We start from the raw sequence: 12,491 nt of genomic DNA, 5'->3' as shown, positions 1-12,491 counted from the left end.
AATCTCTTCTACAAAAGGTATACATACAGCCCTGAAAACCCTAAACGTTAGTGGTATTTTTGTCCTACGGAGATTAAAAATGGGCAATCGCCTTCCATGTGATTTCGTTTCTGAAAACCTATGAGTTTGGTTCCAGCTATGAGTTGGTTCCAACTTGATGGAACATAACAACAACTCTTAAATATAGAAAATAATCTCACCACTATTCTAACTATACAGAACACCAACTGTTTCAAACTAACAAATTCAGCCCTGGATATGCTTTCCATTTCATGCCAGGAAACTGGGAGGATAGCTACTAGCTACCTGGCCAACTGACAGAAAGAGATTCATATTTGTCCCCATCCCCAAGGAAGGTGATCCAACAGAAGGTGGAAAGTATTGAACATTATCATTACTATCTCATGCAAGCAAAATTTTATTAAAGATCCGTCAAAAATGGGTTGAAGAACAATGTATTTGCACTTTGTAAATAAACCAGTTTTTTTTTTAATAAAAGGCTTGAATGGAACTACCAGAAGCTCAAGCTGGTCTTAGAAGAGACTACAGCACCAAGAATTGCACTGCTGATGTCAGATAAATACTGGCTAAAAACAGTTAATACCAGAAGAATGTATATTTGTGTCTTATTGACTATGCAAAGGCATCTGACTGTGTGGATTGAACAGGTTATTGTTAACACTGAGTAGAATGGGTATCCCAGAACATGTAATTGTGCTCATCTGGAATCTTTACCTAGACCAAGAAACTGTTTCCCATATGGAGCAAGGGAACATTGCATGATTTTAAATCAGGAAGAGTGTACAGTGTTAAGAGTTGTATTCTTTTCCCATACCTACTGAATCTGTATGCTGAGCAAATCATTCAAGAAGTCAGATTCTATGAAGAAAAAAAAGGCATGAGGATTGGAGGAAGACTCATCAACACACTGTTTTATGCAGATGATTCAACTTTGCTTGCTTACTCAAAGAGAAGAGGATAGGAAACACTTGGTGCACAAGATCAAGGACCACAGCCTTCAGTAATGGTTTATATCTCAACATCAAGAAAACAGGTCCTCACTACAATATCTAGAGTCAACATTATGAAAGATGGAGACAATATTGCATTGGGAAGTATGACATCAGGGATCTCTCCAACATGCTGCAAAGCAATGATGTTACTTTGAGAACTAAGGTGCGCCTGATTCAGTCAATGGTCTTCCCAATTACCTGTTATGTACCAGAGAGCTGGGCAATGAATAAGGATGACAGAATTGGTGCCTTTAAGCTGTAGTTTTGGAAAAGAGTATTCAATAACCCATGGACTGCCAAACAGAATAAACAGATAGGTGTTAGACAAAGTACACCTAGAGTACTTTTTGGAGTCAAACACAGAGCTATGAATGAATATCTTAAAGTCAAACCAATAAAAAATAATACAGTGTTAGTCCACAGTAGCTAGATAAAAGAGAAGTCTTAATAACAAAAAATCCTCAAAAACTACAGCCTAATATATTCCAGTAGTGGCAATCACACCTATCATGGATGTTGTTGCTAGCTACCATCTTCACAATCACAATTATGTTTGAACGCATTGCTGTACCTAAGTCCATCATCACCAACTGATACAAATAGGGTAACTGTATGAAATTAATCTACCAGCTTACCAATACATTAGTTCGCTTATCCAAAATTAAAGCAACCATGAGCCAAATACACTTCATTTTACACTGTAATTTTACAACACCAAAACAAAATCCTAGCAATGTGCATTTTTTATTTGGTTCTTGGTCGTTCTTCTTCCTCCCAGTAGAAGAATTACATATTTCCATCACAAGGCTCAAATTCTAAAATTTACTTACTTTTCTTTCTAAAACTCAAATCCAAAGTAAAATGAGATGTGTTATAAAATGAGATGCATTCTAGGGTATACAAAACCACAACAATTTTTGTCATCTGGAACTCTAAAGAACAAAAATACATTCCTTTCAGAATGTCAAATTTTTCAAGATCAAAAATATGCAAAATCATAGGTAACACACAGAAACACAGAGGAGCTCTGGAAGTCCTAGTTAGTAGGGGTGATTCAAATCCCTCATCATTTCTGTAGGAGAAAGATGCCCTTCCATGCTATTTAGAGCCTCTAAATACTCACTGGAAGGTCAACCATGAGTTGATTCCAACTAGGAGGAAATGAGAACATACACACCCTCTTCCAAGACAATCAAGGGCATAAAGTTCTCTAAGGGTGGACTGTTTACCACAGCATGTTCTGCACATTCAGAAACATGCTTAACATACATATATTTCTTTAATTTATAAAGCTGGATACTTTATTTAGAATTTATCAGAATCATTATTAAACTAATTCACATTCTGACTCTCCTTGACAGGAGATATATGATTAACTCTGTTCACTCCCAATGATTCTCAATCACAGGCATTCTGGGTTCTGGGTTTTCCAAAGAACATCATCTTAAGATTAAATAAGATTAGTACCCCATGAAAATATTTTGGCAAGCATTTTCTAAACATAAAAATAACCAGAACCAGTATGCATTTTCCACTGTAAATCTATCGTGGATAACCACCACATTTTAAAACTAATAACAGGGAAGGACTCCTTAGCCCTAGCACTCACTGGAAGATAAGAAGCTGGACAAGACAAACAAATAAGGACTATAGTTTAAATCCAGGAATCAGGAGGGGTCTTTGTGAGGCCTCAAAATGTCCGTAAAAGGTTCAAATTCCAGGAAGTAATATCAGAAATAGTAACAGTTATGGCCAAATGCACCAAACAACCTTCAATTTTCACCTTTACATTCAGTCTTCTTTCAATTTTGACTTACAAAAATAAAACTTTGACTTAGATCAAGCTGCATTATAGGTACCTGCTATTTCAAACCTACAGTTAAGAAGTAAGACAGCACCCTAAAGGCAACTTCTTCCCTACATGAACAAACAAAACAACTCACTGCAAAGTTGGAACCCACTAATGACTGATCCTCCAGCGGGTTTTCAGACTATACACTGCATGGGAGAAAACTGCCAATTTCCTCCACCCCACAGAGAAGGTGGTGGACTGAACTATTTGTTTTTGCGTTGATAGAGCAATTCCTAAACAATAAGCTACCAGAGCTCTTTGTTCCTGTAAAAGAAGAGGGTAAAGGTAGTAAAGATTCCTTGTTTTCCTTTTAATATCACTGTCTGTATATTAAAAATTACCATAAAGGAGCTCTGGTGGCATAGTGGCAAGAAGTTGCACTGCAACTGAGGGGTACGTTGTTCGAATCCACCAAATGTTTTGCTGGAGAAGGTGGGGCAATCTCCTTCCTGTGCTAGTCAAATCCAATTTGACAGTACACACACACAGTAATTTTTTTTTTTTTAAAAAAAGCTCATTAAAAAATGACTATAAGATATTCAGTTTTTACCTAAAGGTACAAAAATTCAGAATATCTGAGTGAAAACTGGCTACTTTTATTTCACCATGGAGGATAAAAATCACAAATCAACCCAAGTACTCTACTAATGTAGTTTTAAAGTATAGCAAATTAGGCCAATGTTTTAAAAAGTTATTAACAAAGAAAAATTTCAAGCTCTATATAATTTTAAAATAGTCTGCATTTATTTTGTGGTGCCATGATACTTTCAAATAACACAAAGTCTAAAACTTAATTAGCAAAGAACACACATCACAAAAGAACTTCCAGTTATTTGAGAAAAGTAATGACTTTAAAAAGCCTTAGTGATGTAATGACTTAAACAATGAGATGCTACATAAATGGTTGTAGACACATATCCATCAAGTCACAAGGACTCCTCTAGTAAAGACTTTATTTACTGTGCAGTTCTACACTGTAATAGATTTTCACAATGAGTTCAAAATCAAAGTGAATGCACATGACAAGAGCAATATTAGAAAAAAGAAAACCTAAATATGCTTGAATAGATCATCCAGGAAGCTGGGCTCCAAGAGGAGGTGAGTGTGGCATCAGGATAGGAGGAAGACTCATCAACAATATGCATTATGTAGATGCATAAAAACTGCATGCTGAAACTTCAGGAGGACCTATAGTACTTGTTGCAGAAAGTCAAGGACTGCAGCCTTCAATATGTATTGAAGCTCAACATCAAGAAAACAAAGATTCTCACCACTGGGCCAATTAGCAGCATCATGATAGATGGTGAAAAGACTGAGATTGTTCACAGCTTTAGTTTGCTTGGCTCCACAATCAACACTCTTGGTACCAGCAGCCAGGAAATCATAAGATGAATTGCACTGGGAAAAAGGCTGCTGTAAGGAACCACTCCAGAATACTGAAGAGCAATGACGTCAATCTAGAGACTAAGGTGTACCTGATCCAGGTCACAGTCTTCATAATTACTTGCTATGCAACAGAACACTGGACAATGAATAGGGATGAAAGAGAACTGATGCCTTTGCGCTGTGGTGCTACAGAAGAATACTGAATATACCATGGACAGCTAGAAGAACAAACAGGTTACTCCTGGAGAAGATGAAACCATGCTGCTCCTTGGAGGCAAGGATTTCAAGGTTTCATGTGACATACTTTGGACATGTTACAAGAAGGGACCAGTCCTTGGAGAGGGACATCATGCTTGGAAGGGTGAAGGAACATCATAAAGGAAGATGACCCTGGATGAGATGGATTGATTCAGTGACAGGGATAATGACGGTAGGTGTCTTAGAGACAATAAGGTTGCCACAGGATAGGGCAAGTTGCAGGGTTATTGTAATAGGGTCGCTATAAATTACAAGCAACTTGACGGCACATAACAACAGTGAGGCAAAGCTTTGTGTAAAGTTAGAATTCAGAAAGAAGAGTAATGCCATCACAAGCCTTATGAGGAAGGCTTGACAACTGCCATAAACTTCAGATACAATAATTTAGACTCGCCCTGTCTATTAGCCACCAGCAACACACTAGACCATTGAGAACGTAAATTGTGGCTGCTCCAAATTGAAATGATTTGTGATGTAAAACACATTGTGGATTTGAAGACTTACTACAAAAGAAAATCTAAAATATCTCAAATTTTTACATCAATTGCCACACTAAAGTTATCATATTTTGGATGTACTACGCTAATCAGGTATGTTCCAATCCAAAAGGCTACTAGTCTCCAGCACCTCAAAACACTTATCTCTACGTGATCCATCAAGGCTTACAGCTTTGGAAACCCAAAGGAGGATCACTGTGAGTTTGACCTGACTCAATGACAATGACTTTGAATTTTAGGTTAAATAAAATATATTAAAACTAATTTCATTTAAAAAATATTCTTAATGTGGCATGAAAAAATTACAAATTATGTTGATATTACATGGACAATTCTATAAGAAATTTAATTTTGTTGGTAAACTCCTAAAATCATATTTTATCACCTACTCCAAGCCCTTCCTTTAAAGTTTGAATTTAGTTGAAACACTTTTCGAGTTTGATTTTGGTTCAAGCACTTGCAATATAATATTTATGCCATCAAGTCAGAATAGACTCAAAGCTGACCTTCCAGTGGTTTTTCAAAGGCTGTAAATGATAGGAGACTGCCCATACTTCTCCTGCAGAGCAGTGGTAAATTCAAGCCTTTTGCTTTGAGTTGGCATCCTAACTTCCTATCCACTAGGCCACCAGAGCCCCCTTGCAATACAATAGTAAGCAAATATTTCTTTCATAGAAATGCACAGTAGTTTTTTAAAGGGGGGAAAAAACCAACACCCCACTATTTTAATAAACAGCACTGGCTAGAAGAATAATTAACTGAAACATAAATGTCCTGAACCCTAAGATCTACCCTCTATTCTACTGCAAAGTATTGATCTAATAAATCCAAAGGCGGGCCTGACCATGTTGTTCGGATAACAATTATCTGGTAACTGATTTGAATCCAACACACAAACCCTAGTTTTGCTCACCCTGGAAAGCTGAGAAGACTGCTTAATAGTTTCCATTTAGTTGTTTTGTTTCTTCTTTAAAAACTGAGGGCAAAAGTCAAAGGGGCAATAACCAATCCATTTTAAAAAACAAGTTTGAGTTTCTTAATCATTAAAGTGAAAAGAAACCAAATAAAGGCAGGGAAGGAAAATAAAAACAAAGCAAAACTATTACATCATCTATGGACAGTCAAGGAGCCTTGCTGGACTGCTGACAGAAAGGCTAGTGGTTTGAATCCACCAACTGCAGAGACTAGGAGACAGAGAAATCCATTACAACTTGGGAAAGGATTTACAATTTGGGAAACCCAATGAGGCATTTCTACTCTGCCCCACAAGGTTGCTATTAGTGTAAATCCAATCTACAACACTCAATTTTATTTTCTGGGTGCTTTTGCTTATTTTTTTTTATGGGTTTCCCCCCTGTATAGCTACACGTATAACTGACTATTATACACTTTAAATTATTACCTATGGAACTAAAAAGCTTACAGTAAATTCTTAGCTACTTAATCTAATTATGAGGTGGTATGTTTTTACACGTCTCAAATTCTAGTTTATTATAAATATTTACTCACAACACAACAGGCAATTCTTCTCTACTTATCTTAATTAGCAAAATAAATGGTGGTCAACAGTCCTACAAGAAAAACAATCTCCCTAAATGCTATATTAAACAGAATAGGTAAAACTCCCAAGTATATAAAGCAATATTCTTTACAAAACAACTGAAGTGTCTGAAACTATGGCTATGTAGATAAGCAACAGACCTTAATAAAATTGTAAACTGATGATATATAATACAGTGAATGAGCCATTTAGAAAAAGCTTTAAGATGAAAAAGCTTGTTACCTTTACACCTTTGATAAAGGTGACAAGAATATCCTGGCAAAATAATCATAAGTTCAAATTCACCAGTTGCTCCAAGGGAGAAAAACTGAGACAATCTCCTCCCATCAAAGATCTATAATCTCAGAAACCTGATAGAGGGCCATCACTAATAGTTCAATGGCACAGTGGTTGTTTTTTTAACTCTCCAGATAAAAACCGTGTATCAGCATTGTTTAATAACTAAATAATATCAGAATGAGTAACAAAGAATCCCTGAGTGGTATTAACAGCTAATATTCTCAGCTCTTCACCAAAAGGTTGAAAGTTCAAGTCTCCCAAGAGGTGCACCAAAAGGCAGGCCTGACATTCTTACTTCAGAAAAATCAGTCATTGAAAACTCTACAGAGCATAATTCTACACAATATATGGGACTGATAAAGTGTTGAAGGTGATTCTTGATGGCAAATGTTTTTTAAGTACGGAACGCAAACAAAAACTCTAGAGCAATCTAAGTATAAAGATACAGATAATTGAGCCATCAATATTGCCCAGCTTTTCCCAATTTCTATAGCTAACTGGAAGAAAGAAACATTTAGATTCTTTAGATTATTTCTTTCAAATTTGATACTTTCAATTATATCTTTTAAGAATTTGGACGGATTCTTATAGCAAATTTACTGCAGATTCTTGCCCGACACTGATACAAGCAGAAGCCAAACTAAGTCACCCTTCCAAATCCTACATTTTCAAAGTAACTGATACACTTTAAGTGACATTAGGGCACTGTCAAATTCTAAAATGCATTTTGTACCACTAAAAGAAAATGCAATTACCTAGGTGAATTAATTCCACTATATTCTAATATCCTGAATTGATTTATTTTTTATATTTATTTATTTTTCTATTTGTTGTAAACAACAAACATTTAACAAGTACCAATTGTGCTATACATGTAATAAAAAGATGGGACATGCAAATAGAGCAAATAAATTCATTTGAATATTCAATTATTTAAGGTATCAGAGTAAAATGTATGAAATAATAAATACCTGCCTGGTTTGCTTATATACTACACTATAACAAGAGTTAACATTTGAGTACTCACTGTGCCTTGAACTCTCCTAAGCACTTTATTCTATTCTTTCATTTAATTCTCACAAAAACTCCAGGAGACAGGTGAAATTAATAACCTTTTCTGAAAATGAGAAACTTGAAGTTTCCTGAGTATAAATAACATTTCAAATATTTATTACTGATAACTAGAGGTCTTTTCTTTTTTCAAAATCAAATAATCTCTTTAGTAACTAAACTATAAACTGCTTACAGAAAGACGATATGAGTTCATTGATTTTTAAATATCTATTTTTTTTCCTTTATTACACATTTATGTCTTTACCTATGGAACTTCTCTTTGAGGGCAGCCCACAGAACCTTCTGAATGCCTATCATAAACATCAACCAGTCCTATATGTGCCTATTTCTTTACTGTCAACTCCTTGAAGCCAAGACTCTGCCTTACTTGTACACTATGTTCCCAAGTGTCAGGAATGTAAAAAAGGTAAAATACCATACTAAATAATCTTCTTCTCTTTTTTCCTCCTCCAATGTCATTTCCAAACACTCATGAAAAAACCTTGCTGAAAATAATTAAATTAAAAAAAATAAAAATCACAGAGCTCAGTCAAATGGAATCTCAGGCTCAAAAATCTATTTTTCCTCAGTATATGTCCCAGCTAATATGTTGAACCTCAAAATAAGTGAAAAGAAAAAGTGAGGTGTTACTGATTATATATGATAATTATATTCATCATAAATATGGAACTAAATGACCAAAAGTTATCAAATCAAATGTCCCTACAAACCTATCCCCATTGACCTTATAACTAAGGACTTTTATAAGCTTAAAAAGAAAGGGGCATAACAAACTTATCAGTTCATCAACTTGTAAACATATACGCTCACAAACTAAACAGCAAATCTAATGAAAATTTATAGCTTTCTAAATATTAAGACTTTCCAGTAATGAAATGTTTTAGAAGTTAAGCTAACATTCTTTTAAAACTATGCTCTGCTAAAGACGATACTGTACAAGCTAAAAGTCATGCTAATTATGAGGAGCACAAACAGCAGCAAAAAGGGGGAGGGGAATCTGTATATGCTAAAACAAGTAAAGCAATCTGATTAACAAATCATCATGTAGAGTCATGTTTTTAAAGCCCAGCAATCTTTTGAACTTTAAAATTGGCTATATACTTAGTAAACAGGAGCTCTGGTGGTCTAGTGGGTAAAGAGTTGTGCTACCAAACCAAAGGCAAGCGGCTCAAATTAACCAGCTGCTCCATAGGAGAAAGAAGGGAAATCTCTCACTGGGTGGTGAGTTTCAAGACAGTTCCTACTTCATAGTACATAATAACACCAAAAAGCCAATGGAGAGTTAATTCTATTTGACTGTAATGGGTGAATGAACACTGCTAAGTAAAATATAAGTACTTGCTAAACCGTGTTATAATATTGTTGATGTCAGAAAACAGCTTACATTAAAATTGTGTTGCCACACTTACTAAGCATCCGTAAGTCATGGCAAGTGTGCCCTACTCAAAGACTAAATTCTAAAATAGAGAAGGGTAAATGGAAAAAACTTGTCATAAGGGTTCACAAATTAGGGTGTTATAACACTATAAGACAAAAAAGGAAGCTCTTTAAATGAGGACTGCACAGAATACAAAGCTACTGTCTGTCTCTACAAGAGATAATTCTCTAACGTCAATTTATACTCCCTCTAAATAATTTATTTAAACTGAGTTTTTAAATCCCTAAAATAAATTAACAGGTTCCTCTAATAACATATTATTAAAGAGATTTAAGGAAAAAAATACTATTGCAAAAATACTATAAGGAAAAAAACCAATGTGTTCCTTCAAAAAGCAATTTACACGTCACTTGCACAACTACTCTGAAAAATAATGATGCAAAAATTTATCTCCTTGTATCAGCTCTATTCAAGCTTCAGTCTTTCGTAGGGTTTTGCCTATTTAGATCTGCCTTATGCAGGCACAAATACTATTCTCTCAGTACTAATAGTCTGGATAGGAAACTATCAACCCTTCCCTTCAACTTTCCTGGCATAAAACTTTTAAGAGATATGCATAATCTTTATCAATGGACTAAGTGCATACAAATTAAATCGAGAATCTCACACCTTTTTAAAGAGAGAAAGGCACTAACTAACAACTGTCTTAAAACCAAGTATGTGAGAAGCAGATATACAGAAACCGTGTAGATTAGACAGCAGGCCATTTATTGCATTATGCCCCGTAAATCAGAGCCTGTCACTACAGTGCTTTAACAGTGAAGATAAAGTGGTAGTGCAAAGTCTCAACCTGTAAGGGGCACTCAACCTCAATATGAAAACTTTACCATAACCAACTACTACCCTGACACACCTACTTGTAAAAAAGGGTTTTCTTCTAAATCACTCTCCAGACATAGACATCCACGACTAATACTGGCAAACTTCCATTTTTTTCATGTAAATTTTATGAAGCACCAAGCTCCTTACATATCAGTAAAAATGAGGTAAGTAAACACAATCTGTGCGCGAGCCTAAGTTTTGTTCCTCCACCTTCCTCACCAAATGACCCTAGAATGAATAATGACCTACACCGTTTGGATATTACTCAAAGGCACATTAATTCTAATCTCCAAAGACTGACGGCCTTATTTTTCCCAAATAATAATCATATTCGTCCATTTCTCGAGCCTGAAAGGCAGGGTTTGGTTTTTGGTATTAATACAATCCTTAGCAAGAAGGCATCAGCCTCCCACACCTGGGAACAGGACTCACAAAGAGATCAGTTTCCAAACGGGAAAACTAACACACCACGAGGGAAGCAAGAGACCGGGAACAAGCATTAAGGATGTTCTGGTTGGAACAGCCGGGGTACAGACGAAGCAAGCAAGTATTTAACACACAAACGAAATTCTTAGCGTAAATGAGGTTTGCTGAAATGAAGGTGGACCAGTGTAGGAGAGATGTCCCATGAACGTGGAGACAACAACGGGTTCCAAGCAAAGAGATCCAGAGGCAGCCAGGGCAGAACTGGGGCCAAAGGACCATAAAGAACCGACTGCAGGGGATGCTTGCAGGGTGGGCAAACATGGTGCCTTCTCCAGGGTGGAAGGCAACGAGGGGTGGATCCGAAGGTCTCATTCCCCCGGGCCGCGGTCCGTAAAGGTTTCGGGGCTCGGAGCTCAAGTTTCACTGGGGGGGAGGGGGGAATTGAGGCGGCAAGCGAGCATCCCAGCACGTTATCCCTAGCTCTGAAGTCCATGCTCACAGCTTCCTCTGCAAACGAGCAAGGAAGTAACGGTCCCCAGAGCAAACTCGCAGAAGCCCCAGAGCACCAAGCCCCGGCATCCGTACAGAAAGCACCATCTCCGAGCCCCGGTGAGCGGAGCGACCGCGGGGGAGGGGAGCCGGCAGCCTGCGCCGCACTCGCCGGCCCCGGCCCTCCCTCGGCCTCACCCCGGGCGCGGCGAAAAGTTTCCAGCCAAAGTCCAGGGTACCCGCGCGGGCCAACCGCCCGACACAACCGCCTCGCAGCCCGGGAGAGCGGCTCGCGTCAGCCCAGCTGCGGCGCCGGGACCCTCGGTGGTCGCGCCTCCTTCAGCCCGCGCCCACCGCCGACGTTCACCTACCACAGAGCCGGGAGAAGAGCAGCAGCGGGAAGAGTAGCAGCAGGAGTGGCGGTGGCGTCGGTGGTGGCAGTAGGAGTCCGGCCCCGGGGGGAGAAGCGGAGGAAAGTTGTGCTTTGCCGCCTCCAGGACACAGCGGAGCCGGCCCCGGGGTCCGCGCCATCCCCCACCCTCCCCCCGGCTCGCTTGCCCGCCCGCCCCCCGACTCGCCCGGCCCCGAGCCTCAAGCTCTGGGCGGTGGCAGCAGGGGCTGCGGCGCGGCGGCGGCGGCGGAAGGTCCGGCGCGCGTGTCTTTAACTCCCAGCTCTTGAGCCGTAGCTGCCGGCTGACACTCAGCCGAGCGCTCGCGGCTGCCTACACTCCGCGGTCGCCGACGCCGCCGCAGAGGCTGAGGCGGGAGCCGCCCGCCGCCGCCACCGCCGCTGCCGCCACTCCCCTCCCCCCGGCACCCGCCCGCCTCGAACTCCTGGGAACTCGGAACGCACCACCCCGCCCAGCGCGGGAGGGGGGGGAGAGGAAGCGGACCCTCAGAGCCGATGTAGGGAGCGCAACTCCCGCTCCCGTCTGATCCCTGAGTGCAAACCGAGTCTCCACCCACCCCGCCCTCCTACACACGCTCCTCCCCGTAAAAAAAAAAAAAAAAAAATCAACCCTACTCTTCTCATCCACTTTGATAACGGGGTGCCTCCCAAAGCAAAGCTTTATAAAGAAAAATCTGGAATCGGTTAGTCCGCCCCGCCCTTCGTTCCTGCCTTGTCCCCCCCCTTTTCAGCGTCTCCAATGGTCTCACCCACTCCGCCCCTCGCGGGTCCACCGTGGCCCCGGCGCAGACTGAGGCGAAGGGCGGCGGGACAATTGGGTTCGGCGTTCTCTCCCTGGCGGCGCTCTCCCTCTGGCGGGGACCCGGGACAACGAGAATGTGGGGAGGGGAAGGCAGGAGAGGGCTGCCCTTCCGTCGTCCATGCTGAAGGTTTCTGTTTAGAAGCTAGACGCAGCCTGTTGGACTATCCTCGCCCTCCTTGGCAGGG

General features: G+C 39.8%; 1 protein-coding gene across 3 annotated transcripts in view; it reads right to left on the bottom strand.

The window, feature by feature from the left end:
- Nucleotides 1-11,626, bottom strand: part of PVRL3 (poliovirus receptor-related 3) — a 183,787-nt gene extending 172,161 nt beyond the window's left edge. For all 3 annotated transcript variants that reach the window (XM_006895336.1, XM_006895335.1, XM_006895337.1), the window contains exon 1: nt 11,467-11,626. In XM_006895336.1, coding sequence (XP_006895398.1) covers nt 11,467-11,626 — 160 coding nt within the window. The remainder of the gene's footprint in view (nt 1-11,466) is intronic.
- Nucleotides 11,627-12,491: the final 865 nt, after the last annotated feature.

This window comes from Elephantulus edwardii, unplaced genomic scaffold, assembly GCF_000299155.1.
Source record: "Elephantulus edwardii isolate Elephantulus edwardi_28Jun2011 unplaced genomic scaffold, EleEdw1.0 scaffold00165, whole genome shotgun sequence".
Taxonomy (NCBI): domain Eukaryota; kingdom Metazoa; phylum Chordata; class Mammalia; order Macroscelidea; family Macroscelididae; genus Elephantulus; species Elephantulus edwardii.
This window is presented reverse-complemented; position numbering and strand designations above follow the sequence as displayed.